This window comes from Calliphora vicina, chromosome 1 (assembly GCF_958450345.1).
Source record: "Calliphora vicina chromosome 1, idCalVici1.1, whole genome shotgun sequence".
Classification (NCBI taxonomy): Eukaryota; Metazoa; Arthropoda; class Insecta; order Diptera; family Calliphoridae; genus Calliphora; species Calliphora vicina.
Window position 1 is genome coordinate 51157613 of NC_088780.1, and position 27351 is coordinate 51184963.

At 29.9% G+C, this 27351-nt stretch overlaps 3 protein-coding genes across 6 annotated transcripts in view; 1 reads left to right on the forward strand and 2 right to left on the reverse strand.

Moving 5' to 3' along the window:
- Positions 1-878: 878 nt before the first annotated feature.
- On the reverse strand, positions 879-1766 carry LOC135949052 (nucleolar protein 16). The gene is made up of 3 exons (XM_065498510.1): positions 1575-1766; positions 1260-1514; positions 879-1182 (listed from the first exon to the last, which is right to left on the reverse strand). The coding sequence occupies exons 1-3, from the start codon at positions 1673-1675 to the stop codon at positions 945-947; spliced, it is 594 nt and encodes a 197-aa protein (XP_065354582.1). The 5' UTR covers positions 1676-1766; the 3' UTR covers positions 879-944.
- Positions 1767-2113: 347 nt separating this feature from the next.
- On the forward strand, positions 2114-3693 carry CstF50 (cleavage stimulation factor subunit 1 Cst50). Its single transcript, XM_065512754.1, has 3 exons — positions 2114-2254; positions 2316-3180; positions 3253-3693. Exons 1-3 carry the CDS (start codon positions 2181-2183, stop codon positions 3589-3591), a joined length of 1278 nt encoding a protein of 425 aa, XP_065368826.1. The 5' UTR covers positions 2114-2180; the 3' UTR covers positions 3592-3693.
- Positions 3694-8441: 4748 nt separating this feature from the next.
- ttk (zinc finger and BTB domain-containing protein ttk) overlaps positions 8442-27351 on the reverse strand; it is a 91390-nt gene continuing 72480 nt past the window's right edge. For 3 of the 4 annotated variants that reach the window (XM_065512794.1, XM_065512808.1, XM_065512802.1), the window contains exons 2-5: positions 19701-20029; positions 19000-19623; positions 18798-18891; positions 8442-10332 (exon numbers count right to left, since the gene is read on the reverse strand). In XM_065512794.1, the coding sequence (XP_065368866.1) occupies positions 8588-10332; positions 18798-18891; positions 19000-19623; positions 19701-19844 (2607 nt within the window). In that variant the 5' untranslated portion in view covers positions 19845-20029 and the 3' untranslated portion in view covers positions 8442-8587. Of the gene's footprint in view, positions 10333-15068; positions 16101-17265; positions 17670-18797; positions 18892-18999; positions 19624-19700; positions 20030-27351 lie in introns of those variants that run through there. The other variant, XM_065512816.1, reaches the window with a different exon arrangement.

Below are 27351 nucleotides of genomic sequence, written 5' to 3' on the forward strand. Positions count from 1 at the left end.
ATAGGTTTTAAAAATTTTGCATTATTGGGGACTTTATGATAGATAGTGGGTTTGTCTTTTCAACAAAAAAAAAATCAAAAAAAATTGTATTTTTTTGTGGAATTTTGTTCATGTTTTTGTTGTGTAAAAGTGTAAAAAAATTTGAGTGTAATTTTCCCTTTTTTTGAAATGAATAACCTTAATGCGTATATATGAAAATGATAAGATAGAGGATATTGTATTTTAATAAAATTAAATTATTTTGATTTCATTTATGCCATCTGTCAGTATTTCTCGTGACTTATTTAAGTCAAATGCTAATAATACAACATAAGATACAAAAAAATTAACAATAAACAATATTAAACAAAAAGTTATAGAAAAAATGTTTTTTTTTTGCTAGATTATCGTAAAATAATAGATGACACTTTAAAAGTAGAAAATTTTTTAAGCAAACTCCAACTTATCCATTTATTTTTATGCCATGGACAATTTTCGTGAAAATCAAAGATAGGGGGTTTTGAATATAGGCCCTCGTGTATAAAATGAAATGTTAAGTAACATATCGGATCTCTTACAATTTGTTTGCCTTTGCTTAATTCTGTTATTTTCCTGTTTTCATTAACAGACGATTTTAAATCAGCAAATATTAGTTTTTGGTTAACATAAGGGCACATTTAAAAATAATACATAATGCACTCTTCTTAATATTGTTGTTATTTTGCTCAACATATGTTATTGTTTAAAAGAACAGTGATTTATAAATCACGTTCACTGAGAATGACGTTCTTCAAAAATCACGGGATAGCTCATCTCTAATACACACTGTGCATTATTCTTTCTATTATTTTTTCTACCATTAAATGAAAAAATTAAATTATTATTAAAAAATATATTATTTGTTTACATACTTTTAATAAACTAAATTTTATTGAACATAAATCCTACAAACTACTGAACAATTACTACCACTCACTGTCCGAATCATACTCAGGCCAGGGTAATTGCTCACCCAAAGGAAGATTTTTCTTTTCCAAATATTTGTTGAATTGTTCAGGTATGCTCATAAACTGTTTAATTTTCATGCGAAATTGTTTCCAAGTCCATTGATCGTGATTACGGCGATCAGTGACCATGGCCTTATAGTTCAGTTGGTGTTTATCTAAAAAGTACGTCAGATGGCTAACAACTCCTTTAGGCAATCTAAAATAAAACCAAGAAGCATAACAAATGAATAAAGTACATTTTTGTATTTTTATGTTTATTTCATTTTAACTCACCTCAACTGTGAGTCTGCTTTTTGTTTGGCCATTTCTTCCAATTCATTAACTACATGACCTCTTATTGCCACAGGTTTAATATCATCTTCAGTGAGATCTTCTTCAACAAAACCATTCGCAAGTTTAGTAAGTTTTAGGCGATCTTTTCTAAAATTAGGTATGGGTACCGATTTATTGGGATCCGATGATAAGCCCATTTCTTTGAAATTTGTTCCTGGCCTTTTGCCTTCCTCCCATAGCTTTTTTAAAACGGGACTAAAATGAAAAAATTTTGTTAACTAGAAATTTGTTGCTGATTATACGTGTTAAACTTACTCTTTTATTTTACCCGTTGAGGATCTGGTTTTATTAAGTGTTTTTCTATTAACATTATAACGATAACGCTTGTTAACTCTGTGATTTTTACGAATTTTCATTTTTAATGTTAATTTATTTAATATTTAAGAAATATATCGGAATTTAATATGAAACTAGTGTTTATACACGTGTTTACTAAATTAAAATAAAAGCGCTAATGAAATGACATTTGTTTACATGCTCTCTTTAACACTTGCTCTCAGAAAACAGTGCTATCAACAATTATTTATGGTTGACATAAAAATAACGCTACATTTTAGTTAAATAAATTTTGCCATACATATTTTGTTTATAAATGCAAACATTTTATTTGATTTAAATTAATTTACTCGTAATTACATATAAAAATGGTCGAATAAATTACACTGACAAGTTTTAAATTTATTTTATTTGGCGTTTTTTAAGTCTCTTTATTGTGAACTACATTAATGATTCACAATAGTTGACATGTGAATGTCAACTATTGAGAATCATTAATGTAAACATTGATAAACAGCGACTGTTTATAAAATATTTGTTTTGTTGAAAAAACTGTAAAAAATAAATTAAAGGAATATAATTAAAATGCGCGATATAGAAATATTAGATCCCAGAAATTTAGTTAAAAATCGTGAAATCTTGTACAGGCTTATTATAAGGTAAGAATTGTTAAATCAATATTTTTGCACATTTTCAATGACTACCTACCATCTCCCACAGTCAAATGATGTACGATGGTTTGGAAAAATTTGCCATGGAATTATCTATGCTTGTCAAAGCTGATGAGTGCACACCCAGTGAAAGATTACTGCATGTTATGATAGCTGGTATGCAATCATTAACCGATAAGGAACCAGCGCCCAAAGACGATGTGTTACCCTGTATCGATTTAGAGTTTGAACCAGATGCGTCCGCATTGGCACCAGAACCGGCATCTTATGAAACTGCATATGTGACCTCACATAAGCAATCTTGTCGTGCTGGCGCGTTTAGTCATGACGGCACCCTTGTGGCAACTGGTAGTGTGGATGCCAGTATTAAAATCTTGGATGTTGAACGGATGTTGGCTAAGTCTGCTCCTGAAGAAATAGAGGCAGGACGTGAGCAGCAAGGTCACCCTGTTATTCGCACACTGTACGATCATACCGATGAGGTGTCATATTTGGAATTTCATCCTAAAGAACATATTTTAGCGTCCGGATCTAGGGATGGTACAGTGAAATTATTTGACATTGCTAAACCATCTGTTAAAAAAGCTCATAAAGTATTTACTGATTGCGAACCCGTAACATGTTTGGGATTTCATCCCAGCGGTGACTATATGGCGATTGGTACTGAGCATTCTCTGTTAAGAGTGTACGATGTTCATACTGGACAATGCTTCGTGTCGGCTATAGCATCACAACATCACAGTGGATCCATAACCTGTGTTAAATATGCACCAACAGCTAAATTGTATGCCACTGGTAGTATTGATGGATCAATAAAAATTTGGGATGGTGTTAGTGGTCGATGTGTCAATACTATAACGGAAGCTCATGGTGGCGCGGAAATTTGCTCAGTACAATTTACACGCAATGGCAAGGTAAGCTCACATACTTCTTCCATGTAATTATTTTGATATTAATATTTTTTTTATTTTTTCTATATTCGACAGTATCTGCTTTCGTCTGGAAAAGATTCATTAGTCTATTTGTGGGAACTGTGCACTAGTCGCCCTATACAAACATATACTGGTGCTGGTACAACTGGCAAGCAGGAGCACAATACCCAGGCTGTTTTCAATCACACCGAAGATTATGTTTTGTTTCCCGATGAGGCAACAACTTCATTGTGTTCTTGGAATTCCCGCAATAGTCGTCGTTTGAATCTTATGTCTTTGGGCCACAATGGACCAGTACGTTATATAACACATTCTCCAATTTCCCCGGCATTTCTAACTTGTTCTGATGATTTCCGTGCTCGTTTTTGGTATAGACGTACTACTAATCAATAATGTATATAAGTTTTAATTTAAACAATTAACTTGAGACTATGGTATTTTGTTTTTAAGAATTTTAGATATATATTGAATAAAACCTAATAACGAAACTTAAAATTTGTTTAATTTTATAATACGAGGGTTTTTAGGAGAAAATAGTTAAACAAAACCAATAACAGTAGGCAACAGCAAAAATGTGATTAAATAACAAAATCGATCGAAATTCTTAATGGATTTTAAAATAATGTTTTTTTAATTTTTATCTCATAGCCATTCGCTTAATTCCCTTGAGAAATGGTTTCTTATAGAATTAATTCCTCAATTAATCCTTCAAGTTTTCTTTAATTCAATTACATAAAAGAATAGCTTAATTAATATTAATTGATTCAGTTCAATTATAATTACAACTAGGCTTTGAATTAGTTTTAGGAAGTATTAAAAATAATTTAAATAAAGATATATTTCCATTCAAGTTGGATTAGATTTGAACCATTTTTTTGAATGAAACATTTCTTTTGTTGGGTGGGGTGACAAATGTCCCGCAGCTATTTTTCAACCTATATTAAATTTTAAAACATAATTTATACTATTTGTATCGCTCAGGAATAATGTATTTTTAGGATGTCCTTCAACATAGACAACAACTAAGAGCCAAAAACCTAAGTATGTTGTCAGAAACCTAATTCATGAGAATGTATTGCATGTATTTTGTTTTTGTATCACCCGTATGTGTGAAATGAGAGTAATATTTTACTCTCTCTTTCCGTTCTATGCGTTTATTCTATGTCCTTCAATCTATCCATCTGGCTGGTTGTCAATGCAAACCTTGTTAAACTAAACCAAATATTCGCACAAAAATATTGTTCAGCCTAATCCGAAAAACGAAACCTTTCAAATGTTTTATTAATTTCCGAAATAATTTAATTATAATTCTTGACCATGTTTCTGCTCCATATATTTACTATTTACTTGGTATTTGATGTGGGACGACCCAAGGAAATCGATGCAGTTGTTTAGGCTCGTATAAAATATATATAGATATTTTCGCCCGATTACCGATTGCAGGCGCTAAATTACTGTATTAGGCAAAGCCTAATCCGAAACCGAATATTCGGTCATATGAACAAGCTAAAAATGCAATAAATATTACACAAATCAATGAAACTCCGAGTTTTCCTAAAACATTAATTATTACGAGTATTTTTAAATCGTTGCGGAAGAAGCAGAATGTCATAACCAGAAGACCAAAATATAATCATCCCAATTATGAATAAAAAATTCCGCGAGAGTTTGTTCCCCGGGAGTTTTTTCCCATTGAATTTGAATAGGATAAATGAGAAATGGGAAAAACTCCCGGGGAATTTTTATTCATAATTGGGCTGAATATGAATCTAACCAGAAGCGAGTAAGTAGTGTTAGTCCGCTTAAGAGTGGGTTTTAACATTATTGCGAGGTAATAAACTTTCCCATTAAAATTGAATCTCCGCTCCTCAACGAACTGAGTGTCACACGCCCAAATATTGTGAACTCAACGGCAGCTGTATTTTCCCCAGGGAAGAACTTTCAACGACGAAATGGAGCCATTGATGGTTCCATCTATTCCACTCTATAGGCGTACAAATGTCACGTACGATGATATGGAATTGCCCATATGTATTTAACAATTTGAAATGGTGGAACAAGGGGAACATTCTTTCTATTGTTTAGTTGATTAAAAAAACAATTTTGCTAATATTTTTATTTTATATGTATGTATATAATTTTTTTTATTAAATGTTTCGTATAGTTACATATGTTTAAAAAAAATTATGAATTAATAGAATTTTTTATTTGTGTAAATAATATAGTTGAGCGTATAATTGCATTAAGTAGTTGTTTATTTAATTAAAAATTAAATAGATTTCTTAAATTTTTTAAAAAAAAAACTTAGTAATAATAAATATCTTAAATTATTGCTTTAAAATTTTCATGATTTTGTTTTCAATATTGCTTGTGCTTGAGTTGGTATTTTTTTTTTAAAAATATGTATTTATGTATAAAAAAAAACTAATAATTACATACACTGGAAGTCCTTAGCGTATTTTGTTGTTTTAATTGATTTTAGTTTTTTAACTGGAGTTTTTTTTAAATAAAATTTACTATATTATTTAAAACAAAAAAGTCTTGTAAAAATTTAATATTAATTAATGTTTTTGTTTTAAAAGTAATTGTAAATTTATAGTTATAGTTATTTACTTTTATTATAAAAGTTTTTTGTTTTTTTTTGTGGTTGTTTCAATTGCACACATTTTTAATATGTTTTAATAATGTTTAATGTTGTTTTATAAATTAAATACATTTTGAGTATTTGTTTATTTACAGCAAGTTTTAAGTTGTAAAAATAATACATTTTTAAAAAATAAAATCACAAATTAAATTGAAAAATAAAATAATAATAATAAGAATAATAAACTAAAATACACAAAATTGTAACAGTTTTAAAAACAAGTTAAATGAAAACTTCAATATCAACTACAAAAAAAAAAAAATAAAGAATTTATTAAATAATTCATAATTTTAATCATTTTTAATGAATTTAAGTAGCATTTGCTAAATGGAAAATTATAGTTAAATTGTTTTATTTTAAATAAACAAAAAATATTAAAAAAAAGTCTTGTTAAACAAAAAAGTTAAAGAAATAATTAGGGCCTTATTTAAAAACTTTTAAAACATTTGAAAACTATGAGTTTTTGTTAAAAGTTTTCAACACGAGTTTTGTTTGTAAATGTTACTTTTGTTTGAGGCCCTTAAAAACAAATTGGGACAGAAATTAAACAAAATGTTTGTTGATATTTTCACAAAAAAATAAATAAATGAAAGAATTTAGTTAAACCAGTAACAAAATTCTAATAAAAAATATTTATAAGGAAGATTTTAAAATTGTGCACCACAATTAAAGGCTCTCTTGTATTGAAATTTTGAAGCTGACTTTGATAAAACTATAACAAATTATTGAAATAAGTTTTGAAATTTTAGTTTTTTTTACATCTCTCTCATAAATGTGTTGAATTTACAAAGCAACAATAAATAGGTTGATGTTTTAAAAAAATTAGAGCATTACCTTCTTATTTTTTGGGTTTTAATTTGAATTTAATTCAGAGGAAAGTTTATTTATTTTGAATATTTGTTTACAGTTTCAAATGTTTGAAAACAATTCTCTAGATTATCAAATACTCGACCTTTGACCTCGCTGATGAAGATAAAAATTTTAACGAATATATCGGGTGTATGACTATGTGGGATTTACAGATGGCGTATCTTTTGAACGGGGTTTTTGTTTTTAATAACTTTTATGTCATTTTGAAGGGTACATATCTTTTAATCCCACTTAGTTATTGAAGTATTTTTTGCCAACAAAAGTGCCGCTGAAGTACACCGATTGCTCACCGAAGTGGTGATTTTGACATGGAAGACAAAAATCGAACAGGGCAGTCAAAAAAGGTTTGAAGACCAAGAATTGGAGGCATTACTCCATGAAGATTGTTGTCAAACTCAAAAGCAGAGAAATTGGGTACCATACGAATTGAAGTTGAGAGACCTTGAGAGATGATTTTGTATGTCTGAAATGCTGCTGCTGGAACGCTATAAAAGAAAATAATTTTTGCACTGAACCCGGTCAACCAAACGAATCGACACCAAAGCCAAATATCCATGGCGTTAAGGTAATGCTCTGTATTTGGTGGGGGCCAAAGAGCCCTATTATGAGCCAAACTGTTTCGATTGAAGCAAGAATTTGCCGGAAAACGCCCAGAATATGCGGCCAGACATAAAACCGTAATGTTACATCATGACAACACTAGGCCACATGTTGCAATACCTGTTAAAAACTATTTAGAAAGAAGTGATTGGAAAGTTTTTCCTCACCCGCCTTTTAGTCCAGACCTTGCCCCGTCCGACTACTATTTGTTTCGACCGATGCAGAACGCCCTCTCTGGGATACGCTTCACTTCAGAACAGAGTAACCGAAATTGTTCTTTTGTTTCTTTAGAAATTTGAAAAAATTCCGCATTTGAAAGTCAAACCTTGAATCCTGTTATGAATTATTGATTCAACAATGAATGAATTCTTGGCAAATAAAAGTCTATGAATAAATTTAAAGAATTTGTTTCTGTGAATTTCTTTAGGAAATGAATTATAGCTATTTTTAATTTTGAATTAAGATTTTAGTGAATTAAGCTCAAATTAAATTACGTAAAACGAAGCTCTGAGTTAAAATTTATTTATGACTTAAGGTACAATAATTTCCATCAACTTTTGGTGAAATCTAATTTTTATAAATGGAAGCCTTTCCTAGAAATTATTGTTATTCGTAATAAACTATGTATATTTTATTTGAGAAATACTGTACTGGCTTTTGTTATTAAAGAAAACTTAAAATCAAAAGAAAAACAAAAACAAAAAGGTGACCCAAACTAATTAAATGAAAGAAATTATGTTGTAAAGCTTAATTAATAAAAAAATATTTAAAATAAACTTAAATATAAATTAGGTTATTGGACGGAGTTGAAATTTTAAACTAAATTAGATTAATAATAACACTGTGCTTGAGAATTGAAAACATTATCCATAAGTCGGGTAAAATGGTATTTTGATTTGAATCAGTTATATTGGAAAACCTGTTAGAGCCATTGAATTCACATTGAATACTGTTCGCTGTTTACCAGAGATCCACTATTTAGCACAGTGTGTTTTGAAGTTAAATTATTTAAAAATTATAAAAGTTAGTAAATATGTAAGTATATTATTAAATTAAATAAAATTAACTTAAGTAAAAATTGTGCAATATTTTCAGTTTTGTGAAGTTTTTAATTGCTTTAATTAAATAAATAATTAAAAAATTACCAAGTCTTTTGTGTTTTTGTGCTGTGCCCACAATTGCCCAGGCAAGTGGATAAAAAAAGGGAAACACCTGCCCAGCAATTGCGTTGCACATTTATGTATTCAATTATATATAAGTGAATGACTACTCTCCTTATTTCACCTCTTCTAATCTCTGGGCGTTTAATTGTGCTGTGGTTGTTGTTGTTTGTACAGAAGTTTTGAGCAATGAAAGAGTCTCAGCTAAGGAAATGGGTGTGGAGATGGTGGTACTGCTAAAATTTGCAGTATTCGCCGATGATGTTGTTGGTGGTGGTGAGGGTGATGGTGAGATTACAATTTCATTTTTTATTTCAATATCAGTGGGAAATTTCAACGGTTTGTGTAAATTAAAATCATTAAGATTTTCTTGTTGCTGCTGCTGCTTTTGTTGTTGTTGTGTTAAATTTAGACCCTCTTCATTGTTATCATTATTATTGATCATTATACTTAAAGCGGGATTATTGGCTTGTAGTTGATTTAATAATGGTTGTGGTGTATTCACCACATTGCTTTGAGTTTGTGTATTGTTGTTGGGTGCGTTAAAGGAAGCTTGTATTTCTCCGGCAGCAGTTATTAAGTAATTTAAGGGATTAAAGTTTTGTATTTCCTTGGCCACAAACGATTCATGAGTCATTTTCATGTGATTTTTCATTTTGTCGGGTCGCGAGAACTCCTTGCCACACAGGGGGCAGGGGAAGACTTTGCGATGTTTGCCCTCGTGGTAGAGGAAGGCATGTCGCTGAAAGCTGTATTTGTTCTTAAAGGTTTTTTGCATATTTTCCTTGGCACATTCGGTACACTGATAGACGCCCTCATTAATACTGGCATAACGGAAGAGATCTAAACCTCTAACGGACATTTCAGTCAATTGTTCAGCCTGATCATCCAAAGAGGACTGAGCCTTACGCCGTATGCGCCTGCGCTGTACGGGTTTGTTCGAGGAATTTTTAGCACGTGGTGTTGTATTGTTGGATCCACCGGTATTGTTATTATTTCCCGAATTGGCCGAACTCTCAAGCTGTTCATTGCAGCCGGTTTGATTGCCACCGCCCGTCTCATTGCCAGTGCTGTAGTCTAAGCCGGCATTTTCATCGGCCAGTGTCAACATCTCCGGATCGGATTTGTCACTCTGGTCCATTAACAAATCCAAATTATGTTCTTCTTCTCTCATTAACAAAGCGTTTTGTTGGTGAAAGAATTCACCGCTGGACTTGAGTATGGGATTGGCGGCCATGTGCAAGAGGAATTGATGATGTAAATTATTGGCTGAGGGCGGTTGTATATTATTTTGAGCCTGGCGTTCGGCTACATTGGCCAGTGATTGTAAGGCGGAGCAGGCCTCTTGGGTTTCCAAGTGATTGGCATTTGTAGAGCTAGGGGCGGTTTGTTGGCTCAATGTATTGGTGGTGGTGGCATTTGTGATGGTTACATCGATTAACTCTTTAAGACCAGCCCGTAGTTGTTGTTTCAATAGAGAGTTAGGATTTGTGGAAATTGGCACTGTTGATATTTGTTGCTGCTGCTGTTGTTGCTGAGCATGCTGTTGTTGTTGCAGTTGTTGCTGCTGCTGTTGTTGTTGCTGTCCAGCAGTCTGTGTGGCATTTTGCAAATTGCTTTTAATTTTCAAACCTAATACGGTGGGCAAATGTGCTGTCAAGGCTTCATTGAATTCTATAGATGCGATTTTAGTTGCGGTAGTGTTCTGTGTTTGAGCTTGTAGCGAAATCAATGTACTGTTGCTGTTGTTTGTGGAAGCAGTTGTTGTGGTAATTGGTATTGCAGTGGTATTGTTAAAGTTGTTTTTGTTAACACCAAATAATCTCTGTGATAATTCCGGAGTACTGGTTATAAGATGTACTAAAAAGGAAGAAAAATAAAACAAATTTAAATAAAATGATTCTGCTGAAATAGGAAATCAATCACGTTTTCATAATACAATCTCTAGACTTTTGCAATCCAAAAAGGAAATTCACTCAGAATTCTTTATATAAACTGAATCCATATAACCTAATTATAGTCTTAATTGTAAGATCAATGAGGAATGTGAATAAACTGATCAGGCCGGAACAATCAATTCACATCCATAAAACATTAATACTCACGTATTTATGATCTACAATGTAGATTCTACATGTTGCAATATAGAAGATAATTTGGGAAAATTTCGTGTTGTGCTACGAAAGGGATGTGTGGTTTAAAATTTTTCATGATTTCAATATGGTGTTGGTCCATCGGTCCATGAATTCTATTAACGCATTATTCCTAAATTGACTCCGTTTGTAAAGTACAAGTTAGGTTTTGTCTGACTTTTATCCACACTTACAATAGAACTTTAATCAACGATCGGTCTATAGTCATAGCTCCCATATAAGGGTCACTTCCGGAAAACACTTTAACGCTCATGAAACTCTTCTTTATTAGATGGCTTATCCGAGGTCTACGTCTTATTATAATTGCTCCCTAAATCATTAAATATTTTAATTATTGATTATTCTCAAACAAGAACCGATTGACAACAGTTGTCAATTTAATGTAGCATACTCTCATCTTCGCCTCCAGTTCATGCCTATGCTTTATAGTTTGTTTAAATTCACAGATTATTAACGAATTACGCATTGTAATTCGTAAAGGTTTTCGTTTGAATCCAAATAAAAGAGATTGATAGTCTTCTCAGCAGCCTTTCTGATTGGTTTCTATCAGGCCTTTCACCCATTTTGTTCGGAATGGTTTCAATTCCGTAGTTACAATTCCGATCGATTTAATTTTAGGTTCTTCATATTCCGTGTAATTTATTAATTCCAAAAATATTTAATAATTCTGTATTTCTGATTTTAATTTGAACAGCGTTTTTTATACTAAAGCAAATGTGAAGAAACTAATTAAAAATTTTAGAAAACAAATAATTACAATGAAATATCAATTCCACTTTGAAAACTGAAAGTGGTTTCATTCCGAAAGAAATTTTCGTTTTACTTTTTCTGAAGAAGAAAAATACGGAATTAATTCCAGTTTAAATTTGATCTCTTCCCTACATCACATTTTTTTTTGAGGGAAAAGTTTTTACGCGATGCTTAGACATTTTACAATAAAAATACGTTTTTGTGTTCAATTAATTATATTCAAATCATGTTTCTACTTCAAAATTCCATATCTTAGTTTTTCCTTTATAAATTCGATAGAATACTGCTATTCGAAACTGAATATTCGGTCGGACTCTAAAAATTTGTTTTATAAACCTTTTAAAAACTGTTTTATTTTCAAATCAGGGGTTAAAATGCATAGTAACAGATGCCCTCCTACTAAAAATTTTAATATTTTATGTGTCGATTATGGATGGCAACCGAAATTCAGTTGCGTTGCCAGAGGGCAACCACAAATTTCTTGTTGCCATTTGGCAACAGAAAATGATGCTGCCAGTTGCCATCTGTAATACCATTTAGGCAACTGACAACGCAACTTAATTCGGTAATTTACGAATTAAAATGAGGAGTAGTCTTCCTGAGGCTGAATTGCTGCATTCGTGATCAAGTAAAAATGAGCGTAATTTTCTTATTTGAGATTGGGAGTAAATTGTAACATTTATAAATGTTTAACGTTCAACATTGTTCAAACGTTTCTTAAAGAAATTTGTTGGCTTCCATTCGGTAATTCGTCCCGCATTAAAATTGTAACTGATTGTAAAAATGCATTCAATGTGGTTAAATCTCGTCTTAATCTTAAATTTGAATGTGTATCCGTTACAGCAATAATAAGTTCAACTACAAACAATTTTAGAGTTAATCTTGTATCTTCCTTAATACACGATTATTAACTGGAATTCAAGTGTAAAACAAATTAAATTCCAGTCATACATTCAAATTTCAAGGGTTGTCACACTTTATTTCAAACAGTATTCTCAAGTGGAAAGGAAACTTGAATTCATGAATTACAATGAAATTCAATTAGGAATAATAATGGAATTCAAGCTTTGAAATACAGTTTAATTCAATCCTTTAATTAATGTATAATTTAAGTCGAACAAGTAATTGAATTCAAGCTTTAAACTGTTATTATTTTGAATAATTTTAAATTTAAAGATAAATTAAAAGGTTTTAAGTTATAATAAGCAAAAGTACAGTTTAATAATTACTTACTCGTAATAAAGAATGTAAAATAACTTATGTAAACAAATTTTATCTTAATTTAAGATAGGTTCTGTGTGATGACGAAACAATTTGTTATTCATTTGATGTAGCTATTTACCATTTTACTCACTGTTTTTTTTTTTTTTTTATTTGATAGAAGACTTCGTATTTATTTGTTGTTTGTGTAGCTGTGCAGATTTTAGTAGTTTGATTTTAATTACTTTTTATTTTTTTACACAGATTATAACAGATGTGCAACAAATGATAGTTGTCAAAAAAGTTTTCAATGGTTGTGATTTGCAAAGCGAGGGAAAATATACAATTTTCAATAGGCAACGAGTGTGAAATACATTTGTCCCTCTTTTGAAACCACAACCATTTTAACATTTTATTTTTCTATTGAAACCAGTTGATTCATATCTGTATAATTTGTGATGTATTACTTATTTGTTTGACAAAAAAGAAAAATTTTAAAATATGTTCAAAGATTTTATAACATGAAAAGAACTTGAAAAGGCGCTGAAATTCAAGTTTAATACCAATTAAATTTCCAATAGTTTGACATTTACTGCACCAGAATCAATTACAGCGGTTCCAATGACTGCTGGATTAAAGCTAAATGTTGTCAACTGCGCCTGCTATATTCAAGGGACGTTTATTTTCAGAAATAAACTATAGACTACAGTAAAACTGTCATAACCACAATATAGTTTAGAGATCCCAACCCACAGATTAAGAAAATTAAGATTTTTTCAAGTTAGAGATCTAATAATTCACATAAAATTTATTCATTTCTTTAAAAAGGACTACAATTGATTGCTACAAGATTCAAGGTGGGGGAGGGAGTTAGATAAAGGGAGTAAGGGTTATTTTTTGTAATTTTTTTTTTATAAAAGAAATAAAAAACAAAGCTATATTTTTGTTGTTGTAATTTGTGTGTGTGTGTGTTGAATTCTTTTGTATTTAATAATTAATTGATTTATTTAAATTATTATATTATATGTATGTATTTATATTTGTTTAATGCTGTACATAAAATTAATTTAAAATTATACAAAAAAAATAATTAATAATTATAATAATTAATAATAAAAAAAATAATAATTAACATTACTATAATGATAATAATAAAACATTAACCATATTGCTGGGGGGTTGGGTTATTTTTTTATTTCTCTAAAAAATATATTTAGTTTTTTTTTGCATTTCATTTTTTAATGTTTTTTTTTTTTTTTGTTTGTTTATTAATTATTGATAATTTAAAAAGTTCTTTGGCGATAAATTAAGCCTCCGATTTATATATTTTTTTAAAAAAATTATATAAATATTAATTAATTAAAAAAAAACAAATTATTTTTTATATTACATAAGAATAGTAATAAAAAAAAGATTAATGAGAAAAGTTTGAAAGTTTGTTTGTTTTAAATAATAAATAGACGACATTTCAAATGTGAAAAAAATAACCAGCAATTCAATTAATTTACAGAAAATTAGTTTTAGTTTTCAATGTTGTTTAATTATTATAAGAACTAGCTTCATTTGAAGGCAACAAGGTAGATTTATATTTTTTGTGTTTTTGTTTTATGATTTTAACTAATTTTTTGTTTTTGTTTAAATATAAAAGAGTTTTTTTTTCATTTGTTTAAGCTTAAATATAATATGATAATAAAGTGAAAAAATTTAACTAATTTGTAAAGTAAAAGTTTAATAAAGTTTTTTTATAGTTACAAACAAAAAAAAAAACTTTATTAATTTATTAATGTATGTATAGTTGCAAGGCACACAATGGTGAATATTTAAATGTAAGGCCAAAGTGTTGTTTAGAAAAATGTATGAAAAATTTCCAATTAGAAATAATTTTACGAATATTTTGTTTTTTTTTGTTATAAATATTATTTTATATTAAAATAAAAAGGTGCTTGATTTAAAATTAAATTAAAAACTAATGGTTTTTTAATAAAAAAAGAAAAATTATAATTGCACACAATCTTTTAGTTAACAAAACTTTTAACTTTAGTGAAAGAAAACATATTTTATTTTTTTGTTAAATAAAACGCAGTTTTTCAAATTAAAATCTAAACTGTTACAATTTTTGAAAATTGAAAAAAAAATAAAAAAAAATAGTGAAAAATAAAACAGAAAATTGTGAGAAAAGTTTATAACAAAATGAAACTAAAAAAATGTATAACAAAAAATAAAATTAAAAAAAAAATCATTAACAAAACATAAAGAAAAAATTGAATTTTTAAAACATTTTTCTTTAACTTTTTTTTTTCAAAGTTTCTTTTTTAAAGATCACTTTAAACCGGGTTGTAGTTGAAAACTTTGTTAAATAAAAATTAAATAAAAATAAAAAGTAATTAAACAAATACAAATATTAATTAAGTTTAATGGAAATTAATTATGTAGTTAGTTAGTTTGATTTAATATAGATAAAAAGAGAGTTTTTTGTTGTTGTTGTTGATGTTTTATAAATTATAAATATGTATGTATATATTTAATAAAAAATGATTTTGGAATATTTTGGAAGCCATTTTTGTTTATATAACTTATATAAAACATATGTATATAACAGTTATAAAACTTTACTAATTTACAAAACTTCCCTTTTAACAAAGTGTTTTATTTTTCAGTTTGTTTAACTTTATATTCATTTGTTTGTTTGTTGTTTTGTCTAGTTTTATAAAAATAAGGGTTTTACTATTTTTAAAGCCAAAACCTTTGCTTATTTTAATATTTATAGATATTTAGCAATGAACTGCTGCTGCTGCTGCTATAGCTACACTACACTAAAAAGCCACCATCTCCCATAATGGCAGGAGGTAGCTTTCATTGCGCCACCGCTGTGGCGGTGGTGGTGGGCGTTGCTACTGTTAATGTACCCGGCGTTGAGCTAACCGACGACGCTGAGGACCCCACCGGTGTGGATGTATTCAATGTTATGCCAGCCATGCCACCCGATTGATTCGACAGCTGATTGCTTAAATCGGGTGGTGTGGGTGTTGAAGCTGCACTAACGTTTTGTGAACCCGACGCTGAAATCGGCGGCAGAGCTACCGTACCCCCTGAGGCTACTACCGCCAGGGCCGTAGATGGATTCTCAATCTTATGTATGATTTTAACGTGGGCGGTCATGTTGTCTTTTCTGGTGAATTCTTTGAAACAGAAGGGACAGGGATAAACTTTAACATTGCGCTTGTGGGAGGTGACATAGTGACGGCAGAAATTGCTGATGTGTGTGTAGACACGAGAGCACACTTTGCAGCGATACGTATGTTCACCCTCTTTGGTACAGTAGTCGCGTACTGAGCCCTCGCCCTCACCCTCCACCACCGAGTTGCAGGAGGTGTTTAGCTTGGTTTTCGGTGGCGGTGAGTTTATATTCAGACTGCCGGTGCTGGCACTGAGGGCCGATTTTAGTTTAGCAGCATGAGCGGCAGCATTGGCAGAGTGCATAAAGTTTCCAGATATGATGTCCATATAGTCGGTGGCATGGAAGGGCTGAAAGGTTGAATAAGTTTGGATTAAATTAAGTTTTCTCTAAGGGAAACATGTTAAAAAAGAAGTTTTAAAGAAAAATATGGGATCTTTAAGATTTTTAAAAAACAATTTTTTGGGTTAAAAATGTTCTTTAGCTTCATTCAAAAGATTTTATTTAAATATAATCAATTCATGGTTGAATTAATTCCATTGTGAATTAAGAATCAGAATTTATTCAACCTTTGAATTATAAAACTTTTGTTAATTCACATCAAATATAAAATCAATTGAAATTGTTTTATTCTTCATTCAATTTGTTTTGAATCATTTACAAAATTAATTGTGAAAAATTGTCTACCCTATTGATTTGAATTGAGGAAAAATGGAATCACTCAATACAAAAATGAATTCAATAGGTTTGAAGTACTTAGAAATTAAGCCTATGAATTAACCCCCAGTAACACGAAGTCTGGTTATGTTTTAACTAATAGTTATACTGACAGTTTTCATACAAATAGTATTTTAACCGACAGTATAACTATTAGTTAAGGCATAACCAGACTTCGTGTTAACGGGGGTAAGTCGTAATGAATTCATTAACGAAATGGTTAAGAAATAAAATTGATTTTGATTTTGAAAATTTAATTAAGAATTAATTATTTCGAACCTTTGATTTGATACATCTGTTGTCAACATATTTTTGGAATAATACTTTTGGCAACTTAAAAAATTTGGTTAAACAATGTTTTTAATATGTTGGTCACAGATTATTACAGATATGCAACAAATGACAGTTGTTAAAAAAGTAATATTGAACCGTAGGGTTATTTTGAAGTTATACAAACACTTTTCAATGGTTGTGGAGCGAAAGAAAAAATACAATTTCAATAGGCAACGAGTGTGATATATATATATATTTGTCCCTCTTTCCAAACCACAACCATTTTGACCTTTTCTTTTGTTTGTTTTCTATTGCCATATTCATATCTTTATAATTTGTGAAGTTGGTGTGAAAACTTAAAAACATTATCTTGAATACCAAAAACTGATTGAAATCCGTCTGGCTAATTCGATTATAAAGAAAAAAATATTAAACAAATTGGAACATTTCCTAGATTGCAACATATTATTTATGTATGATCCCATCATATTTCTTTACCACAACCATGTTAACTTTAAGACATACCTTGGTGTCGGGAACTGCACCATTTTGCTTCAATTTGACGCGCTTATTTATCTTTGGCTTATTTTGCTTAACAATCGGTGCCAATTTCGGTATACTGACCATTGAATTCAACAATGTTACAGTACCCGGCATAGGACCAGTACCCACAATAGCTGACATTTTCATGCCTCCAGCAGCCGCTGCTGCAGCGGCCGCCTCCACCAACTGTTGTTGATGTTTTTGTTGGGCAGCTAACAGAAAGGCTTGTTGTCTGGCTTGTTGACTCATGTTATCTTGTTGTGAGGGGGAATTCGAGGCATTTGGATCAAATTTAAATTCAACAGGTTCATCATATTCATCCAGCATCAATTGTGGCTCCATATACGAGGTGTCCATTTGATCGTCATTGTCACTATCGTTGCCATCTACAATAAATTATCATTTAATTTAATTAAAGTGTTGAATATTTAAAATGTGTAAAGGGTTTTGTTTTTGTGAAATAATGTATAATGCTTTTGTTTTTTTTTTTATTAAAAATTACAATACAAACGACGAAAAAAGAAAGTTGTTGGGTTAATTTGATTTTATTTCGTTTGGTTTCTTTTTTTTTTCTTTCTTATAATTATTAGAAATTGTGTCTAAATTTGGATCGGAAAAGCTATAGGGATTTCAAGCCATTTGTTTTGTTATGTCTTAATTTATTAAATTACTTAAAATGTTAAGAGTTTTTGTTTTATTTTGTTTAAATTTTGTTTATTTTTTTTGGTAATTTTCTTGTTTTTTAAGAAAAAACGAAATTTTGGTTTAAAGATTTTCGAAATGGTAGTTTTTTTATTATTATTTTTCATTATTTTTGTTTAAATTTTTAACGTTTTAAACGATTTACACGTCGGCCATAAATCCCTAAAAGCTCATACCGATTTAAATTTTTTTTTTATTTTTTATTTTTTTGTAATAATTAAAATTTGAAATGTTAATTTGAAATAAAAGGAAGCTTTCTATTTTCGTTATTCTTTGCAATTTTTAAATGGCATCATACGTTTCCAAAAAAAAATCCCTTTAACAAAACTCACCTGCCGACGTTAAACGTATGTTTTTGATTTATTATGCATTTCTCTTTATTAAAATTTTTCATACCGTATTCGAAAATCACTAAACACTCACTTTTACTTAAAATTTCAACGTAAAATCCCTTTTTATTAGCTTTTCCGATACACATTTGGACGCGTTTTGTTACTTTGTTTTAAATAACTAGAAATTGTGTTGAATTTCTAGGCTTAACTTGTGGTAAATATGTTAGTTTTTTTAAGGGTGCAATTTAAATGATGAAGAATGAATGATGTTTGATAAATGATTTAAAAACCTGAATTTCACTTAAGTTTTCTTTTTGGCATGTTTTTTCAATTTAGTTTAAAATGCAGGTGGATTAAAAATTTAAATATATTTTACGAGTTTCAGTTTATGTTTGATTTTTAATCGTTTTGATTGCAAAGTTTATGATGTGATTGTAATTTAAAAATGAAGGCAAATAGAATGAAATAAAATGGACTTACCGGAAGTGCTGTTGTCGTCTTGTTGCTGTTGATTTCTGATGTCCTTAAGTTGTTGTTTAGATTTCTTGGAGGGTGATACAGAGTCGCGACTTTCCTGTGAAAATAAAAAAAAAATTAAAGTTAGAGTATAAATTTGTATAAAAAGAGAAAACTTAAAGGGAAAAATTTAATAATTATTTCATAAAAATATCCATCCACTTACATTCATGTCATCATTATTGCCAGAATCTCTTTGATTGTCATCGGAGCCATCATCGTTGCCGGAGTAAGAATCATTGCACATTTTACCATCGCCCATCTCACCATCGAATTCATCATAATCGCCATCATCACTGCCCGATAATTTACGTGGCCTGCCACGTTTTCTTTTGGGCATTTGTGCCAAGGCAGAGCTAAGCAAAGATTGCTGCTGTTGTTGCTGCAATTGCTGTTGCTGCTGTTGATGTTGTTGCTGTTGTGATGCAGAATTTTGCGCATTATTACTATTACTGCTATTCATTGAGGACGATTGATGGGATTTATGACGCTGTTGCTGTTGCACCGTATACGGTTGTATGCGCTGCAATTGTGGTGGTTGGGGTGTGGGTTCTGAATTTGAGGGCTTATCATCATTAACCTCTGTCAAACCTTTAATGCGTAAGCTTTCGGCCACTCTTAAGAAGGCGGTAAGACGTTCTTGATCGACCGAAACTTCACCGCGATACATGAAATCCAACAGGGATTTCATATCGGCATAGGGTACATCTTTTAATATAACAATGGGATGCTTTTCGGGATGATTGAGGAATAAAGCATTAAAGTAGGGACTGCAGGCGGAAAGTACCATCTAATTTATAAAGAAAATCAAAGAAATCGTTTGTTAATTATATATTTTTTATAGTAATTTTATGTATTTCAACTTACTTTGTGTGCTTTTAGATATTGACCATCTACGGCCAATGTGACATCGGTGAAAGTTTCGGCATGTAGTAGCTGATCAAAGACCGAGAGTAGATTACTCTGATGGTTGTTCCATCGTAAACAAAATCTCTGTGAAGCCATCTTCATTTGGAAGCCGTTTTAGTTGTTTGTTATAATAAACAACTCAAAACTTTTAAAGTATTTATTTATGGTTGATTTGTAATCCTTGGAATTTGGGTGTTGCAATATTTTTCAAACTTTTTGTAATTTTTAGCTTGAATGTGTTGAAATATTTACGCTTTGCCAACTTATAACATAATTCTCAACAACTCCTGCAAGAAAAAAATATGAAAAAAGGAATTATTTAAAAAAAGCCTTTACAAAACAAGTGGAAAATTATAAATTAATGAAAATTATACATTAAATTTTATTAAAATTCCTTATGGTGGATAAGAAAAGCTATGTGTTTTCTAAAATTTCTTAATATTTTTGTTTGTTGTTTCTAAAATTAGCCTGACGATGGCGACGACGATGCCTGTGTCTGAATTTCGCCTGTTTAGTCACAGAGATTTTTACCTTTCATTTCAATATAAATTATATTTGTTGTTGTTGCTTCTCAAAATCTTTTTTTAAAAATAAACCAATGAAAAGCAAATTTTATAACAACAACAACAAAATAAATAAATTTTTTCCTTATTTTTTCGTTGAACTTTTTCACAGTCACGGATCTGTTTCGTTAAATTTTGTTGGTTGTTTTACTTTTTTAAAATAAACAAAAAACTTTTTGTGGTTCGATGTGTGTTTAAAAAATTCTTGGTGTCTAAAAATAGACAAAGGATCCCAAGAATCAAAATATGCAGAAGAAGAAAAAGAACAATAACAATAACATCACATTTGATTTCTCATTAACACGAGGAAGCAGAACAGAACAGAAAGAATGAAAAAATATCAAATCAAATCGCCACAAAACCACAGAAATTTTATTTGAATTGGTGGCTAAAGTAAAACAAAATCTGAAAAGAACCAAACACAGGAGATTACTTTAGGACTAGGGGAAAAAGGGGAAGGGGACACAATGTGTGGAAATAAAACCACAGGACGACTTTTATGTTCTGGGATGGGAAATTCCGAAATTAACAAAATTTTATTTGCTAAAACAATAGTTTTTAAATAAAGTGTTTGCTTAAATGGCTTAACTGAAAATACCATACAATTTAAAACATGATACGTTTATTATTTTTATTAATTTTCCATATTTTTGTATAAGCCTTTTTATTAAACCAAAAACATGTAAATTTATTATTTTCCTAATAAGTATAAAAAATCTTATCAGAACTTTATTTTCTAAATCAAAAATAGTTTTAAAAATCTGTTTGGTATAGAAAATATTTGCAAATAGTACTGAATTGTCCATTCCTGCTAATTATCATAATCCTAATAGAGAGAGATAGAGTGAAAGAGAGAAAACATGCTAGCGAATAAGAGAGCGTATCGCCTAACAGTAAAAGTCATAAATATAAGGCAATCAAAACAGTATAATGGGAATCATAAAAAGAATCTTTACAATTCCAATATAAATTAGAACTGATAAGAATTATTTTATAAAAATCATTTAAAAATATAAGCTTCTATTAGATGCTTAGATATAATGTTCACAAAATGGAATATTTCTTAAAAATAATTTTAAAGTCTAACCACAAAAGACGATTTTATATCTAAAAAGTACCATGAAAAAAGATAGATTTTGATTTTATGCTGGCACAACATGGCTTAGGGACAGTACAATATTTTTATTTTTATCAAACATGTCGTCTAAGGTTTCAAAATTTTATAGAAAAAATGCGGCCCTTTTGTCATAAAGTGTTCCTCCATGAAAAAAAAAAATTTTAAATTCTCCTTAGTTTAGTTTCAGATATTTATTATAAATTCATAAAATGAAGTTATTTATTTAAATTTTAATAGCTAAATAAATACAAAAATGGAGGGAAGTTAATTTAATAGCTTATAAGACTATGTTTAAAGATCATAACATTAACAATAAATCATTTTCGAAAAAAAGCTAAAAGAGCAATACTTTATAGCAGAAAATAAATAATTGAAGAAATGAAGAATATATAAAACCTGTATTGTGTTAGATCTCTGAAAACCTTTAATTTTATACCTTAAATGGCTATATCTAAAGACCACTACTTTAGCTTTCACACAAAAAAGGGCAACATTTTAATGCAGCAAAGGAAATTGCATAAAATTCTTAAAATTTGTTTATTTTTTCTCTCTACAACTGTTTTCTACAAACATGTTAAATGGCTATATCTAAAGATCGTCATTTTTTTAAAATTAAACCATTTTCGAAAAAGGGGGCAGAAAAATCCAGGTTAATGCTGGTGGCAAACTTTTATAAACTATTTGAAAAATAATCTTTAAAATATATTGTAAATGCATTATTCCACTTCAAGGCTAACGAGTTGAAAACTACAGATAAGGGGCAACATTCTAAATTGTGATAGATCTCGGAAAGTTCTTCAATTTCATTCCCTAAAGAAACTCTCATTATATTGTGAAATTATTATAACTGACATTTGGAGTTTTTTAATTATCGGCAGAACTTATTTTTATAGAAAATTTAGTAGCTATTCCGGGGAGAAATATTCATTAGTGTATATCATTCTTTTAGTGTAAATTAATCTTATTTATGTTAGAAAACCAAATTTCTTAAAAACCACCAACTTCCCTTTTCACACCAAAAAAAAAAAAACAACAAGTGTAATAGGTACATAATTAAACTTAAACCGGTTTTTAATAAAACATTATTATAAAAAAAAAACAAATTTCAAATTAAAAATCTTTTAGGCTTACAGGAAACTACTTAGAAAGAAAATTTACTTTTTTTCCCCAAGAAACGCAACGAGAAAACAACAACAAACCACAAAATTGAGAGGAGGAAAAGGAGAAGTAAAAAAAAAAACAAACGAAATTAATTTAAAAACGGAAATAGATAAAAACAAGATAATGAGCGTACAAAAAAGCAACAGAAAAAATTTATTTTCAATGTGAGTTAACTCACACACACACTCACATCCAATCCAACAAATACTCTGAATCAGGAATGGAAATGCTGATACGATCGTACTTTGTTTGATATATTCAAAAGTACCGTACCGTGCTCCAACGCCTGATTTGATAAAAATGTTCACATTCCTATAGATGTAGATGTACTTTCTGCTATAGATAAAGTGGTTTCTATAGAAATGTTTGTGTATAACAGTATTTTCCATAGATAATCAAGTGTATAACAGTATTTCCTATTGAATATCTTCAATATAACAGTATTTTTTTGTATATAACAGAATTTCCTATTAAAAATCTTATATCTAATGGCATTTTCCAAAGGATATCAATATAACAGTGTTTTCTATAGAAAATCTTTAATACAAAAGTATTTTCTATAGAAAATCTTCAATATAAAAGTATTTTCTATAGAAAATCTTCAATATAACAGCATTTTATATAAAAAATATGGTATTTTCCAATGAATACCTTCAATATAACAGTATCTTCTATAGAATGTCGTGTGTACAGCAGTATTTTCCATAGAAAATCTGAAATACAAAAGTATTTTCTATAGAAAATCTTCAATACAACAGTAGTTTCTATAGAAAATTTCTATAGCATTTTATATAAAAAATCTTGTATGTAACAGTATTTTCCAATGAATATCTTCAATATAACAGTATCTTTTATAGAAAATCTTGTGTATAACAGTATTTTTTTTCAGAAAATCTTGAGTTTAAAGGTATTTTCTATAGAAAATAATGTGTATAACAGTATTTTCTATAGAAAATCGTTAGTATTACTGTATTTTCTATAGATATTTTTATTATAACACTATTTTTTATAGAAAATTTTCAATATAACACAACTTTCTATACAAAATCTTCAGTATAACAGTATTTTCCATAGACAATTTCAACACAAGAGTATTAAAATAATTCCAATTTTTAATTTTAGTACATAAGGAGTGAGATCGAAAAATTCTTAACACACGTTTTTCATTACATTTTTTAACCCAAGTATTATTTGAATTTTTTTTTGATCAAGTTACCTTTGAAAAACATGTCAGTTATTATGTGTAATGTCAATTATATTAATTTTTTTGTTAATCTGATTAAAATGAGTGACCAGAAAAAAGTGCGTACTGAAATTATTAAATATTTTCAACAAAACCCAACTTGGTCTTACAAAAAGTTGGCCAAGCATACAAAGGTCTGCCGTCAAACTGTTTCCAATGTTATTAAACAGTACCGGGAGAACTTGTCAGTTGATAGAAAACCTGGTTCAGGTAGAAGGAATGGTCCACATGATGTTTCTAAAGCCAAAAAAATAGAACGCATTTTCAAAAGAGCTCCCAACACATCCGGTAGGAAAGCAGCCCGGTTAGCTCAGTGCTCGGACTATTTGGTACGAAAAGTTAAAGCTAATGCAGGTTTAAAAACATACAAGGCTCAAAAAGTTCCTGACAGGAACGCTACTAAAAATTTAGAGGCCAAAAACAGAGCACGGAAATTGAAGTCAAGTTTTATAAAAAAATATTCTTGCTGCATAATGGATGACGAAACGTATGTTCTGGCAGATTTTTCGCAACTTCCAGGTCAAAAATTTTATGTTGCTGATGCTCGAGGGAATGTTGAAGAAAAGTTTAGGACCCAAAAGCAGACAAAATTTCCCAGAAAGTTCTTGGTATGGCAAGCAATATGCAGTTGCGGCAAAAGAAGCCACTCATTTGTTACAACGGGCTCTATAAATACCGAAATTTACATCAAGGAATGTTTACAAAAAAGGCTGCTTCCATTCATAAGACTTCATAATGTGTCCACTTATTTTTGGCCTGACTTGGCATCCTGTCACTATGGCAAACAAGCCCTTGAGTGGTACAAGAACAATAATGTGGTATTTGTACCAAGAGAGGCAAATCCTCCAAACTGCCCGGAGCTAAGGCCAGTGGAGAGATATTGGGCTCTTGTTAAAAGAGAATTGAAGAGTACAAAAAAGGTGTCCAAAAGTGTGGTAGATTTTAAACGGAGATGGACTACATGTTCGAGCAAAGTGACAGAAAGCACTATAAAAACGTTAATGGAAGGGTTTCCGAAAAAGGTTCAAAATTTCATCACTAGTGATTAAAACTATAAAAATAATTTTTTTTGTAAATTGTAATAATAATTTCAATCAAATAAAAAAAAAATTAAAGCTGTAAGTTTAGTGGTTTCTTTTTTATAAACATATATGTATGTTAAGAATTTTTCGATCTCACTCCTTAGGTACTCACTCTGATGATCAAAATTTCATTTTCCATTCCTGACTCAGTTGCATTCACACTAAAACCTTAAATAACAACAACATTATTATTATTGTTTTTATAAACAGAGATCACGTCACAGATGACTGCATCAAAAGAGATACTACATGGAGATACTGTTAGATAGAAAACTACAATAACAAACAAAAAAAAAAATATAATAAAATATTACTTCTGTATAAATATCCTCTAAAATATTTTACAACAAAACACTATTAAAAATGCCTACATACACAAACATAGCCATAGAAAATAACAACAAAAGCCACCATTGTGAAATGAACAAATGTTGTTGTTGTTATATGCAACAAGTCTCTTTACAACCAGGGGGAGCTATAGCTGACTGCCCTCTTTTTTTATTTAATTTTTTTTTTTTTGACAAAAAGTAATAGAAAATAAAAATAGAAAAACACCAAAGCAACAAAAACAACAACAACACAAATGTGAAACTATAAATTGAAATTCAAAAAAAGTATGGCCTGTCTGTACAACAACAACAAAAAAAGCTGGGCTAAAGTCTAGGCAGGCATTAGGGCGCAGTTTTAAGTATAGAAAATATTAGAAAAAACAGCAGCATAAAAAATTTTAAGTAAAGACTTGTTGGGCGCTAGACTAAAATTGTGTCTGTGTGTGTGTGTGGATTTATATCTATGAGTGTTTGTATATATTACGAAACTCAAAAAGGCGTAACATTTTCATAGAGTTTTACATAAACACACACACTCTCAATCTCAAATAAACTTTACAAATTTAATTGAAAAAAACATCTCATAGACTAGGGTGAATGCACCAGTAGTCGGCAGTTTAACTTTTTTTCAGTTTTTAAAGTGATACCATTATGAGTGCGAACATGGTATTGGGATGTAAATGGGTTATTGTTGTTTAGTAATTTGTATAGTTTTAGACTCAATTAATTCTTTTCAAGCAGTTTTTATTAAATTTGAGCAATTTACGTTTTTTTGAAAAAACACGATTTGTGCCCGAAGTCGGCACCCTTGATCCTAATGTCGGCAATTTGTGACCCAATTGTCGGCATAGCATTTTTTATTAAGAAAAGAATAAAATCTTAAAAGAATTCAAGTTATTTTTTATTTAAAATATCAGCCATTTAAATAAATACTAATAAAAAACATAAATTAGTGTATTTGAGGTGAAACCACTGTGGGCAAATATCATATCCTACGTTTTTAGACCATCATCCTCAGGATCTGTGTCCAAATCCTCTTCACATGTGCCCCTAACTCGTTTTATCTTCCTTTTTTAATTTGTTTTGGTTTATTTTATTTTTCTATTATGGTCACTGTAATTATGTATGTATATGTTTGCGGTAACCATATATGTTTATTTTATGTTTAAGTTACCATTCACATCATTGTAGCAATCATATATACATATGATTGTAGTAAATATTTATGTGTTTGTGGCAACCATGTTTATGATGTAATACTTCAACAAATTGTGTTGTTCTAGGATTATGGTTATCATATTCTGAGATCAACATATTATGATAAATCATTATCATGAAAATGATTGCCATAAATATATATTTATTTACAATCATGTTAATGGTAACGTAAACATATTATGGTTACCGAAATCATATACAATATCCCAGTGACCATAATATTATTAAAAAACTTTGAAAACATTTGAAATGTACAACTACAACTTGTTGGGATTGGACTTGAACAGTTAAAAGGCTGAAACCAAGTATTTGAATAATTATTTGATAAAGTTGGAGATGAGTAGTGAACAGGTTTCAACGTTTCATTGTGATTTTCTGCAGCTAAAGTTGGCGATACTACCATATTTTCAACTTTTCCTTGTTAATTATGAACGTGCCTGCCTCTATGGTAAGATTATTCAATAGTTTGATAATTTATTTTTAAGTTATTGTTCTCTTCGATAATGTCATCGGAATCAATTCTACGCTCATATTAGGAGCTAGTCGGTTGACTATTTCAAAAGCTAGATCCAAATCCATTTCTTTCCTCATTTTCAGGCCGATCACCTACTAATAACTCCAACTGATTTAGTAAAGAGCCTGTTTATTAAGGTACCTTACATGATTATTTTAGAGAGAACAGTTTAAAAACCCCTTTATACCATTTCTTTCCGGGTAGATCATATACAAATGGTGTGGTTTGCTGCTCTTCACGATTGATTGAACCGTGTTAAGTTAATCCTCACTTTCTTTGGAATTAGATAACACTGTTTGCGGCCCCATTCTCATAGGACCTTCGGAACCGTATAATTTGTCCTATATTTTTGAACGCGGAACTCCATATTGTTTACTGACAC

What these genes read in the sequence shown, in the direction of transcription:
- LOC135949052 (XM_065498510.1), bottom strand. Translation starts at nt 1,675, where the DNA reads ATGAAAATTCGTAAAAATCACAGAGTTAACAAGCGTTATCGTTATAAT. An exon ending in TCAACGGGTAAAATAAAAGA is followed by an intron (nt 1,515 to 1,574) that starts GTAAGTTTAACA and finishes TTTTCATTTTAG; the next exon opens with TCCCGTTTTAAAAAAGCTAT. An exon ending in AAAGCAGACTCACAGTTGAG is followed by an intron (nt 1,183 to 1,259) that starts GTGAGTTAAAAT and finishes GTTTTATTTTAG; the next exon opens with ATTGCCTAAAGGAGTTGTTA.
- CstF50 (XM_065512754.1), top strand. Translation starts at nt 2,181, where the DNA reads ATGCGCGATATAGAAATATTAGATCCCAGAAATTTAGTTAAAAATCGT. An exon ending in TTGTACAGGCTTATTATAAG is followed by an intron (nt 2,255 to 2,315) that starts GTAAGAATTGTT and finishes CATCTCCCACAG; the next exon opens with TCAAATGATGTACGATGGTT. An exon ending in AATTTACACGCAATGGCAAG is followed by an intron (nt 3,181 to 3,252) that starts GTAAGCTCACAT and finishes TATATTCGACAG; the next exon opens with TATCTGCTTTCGTCTGGAAA.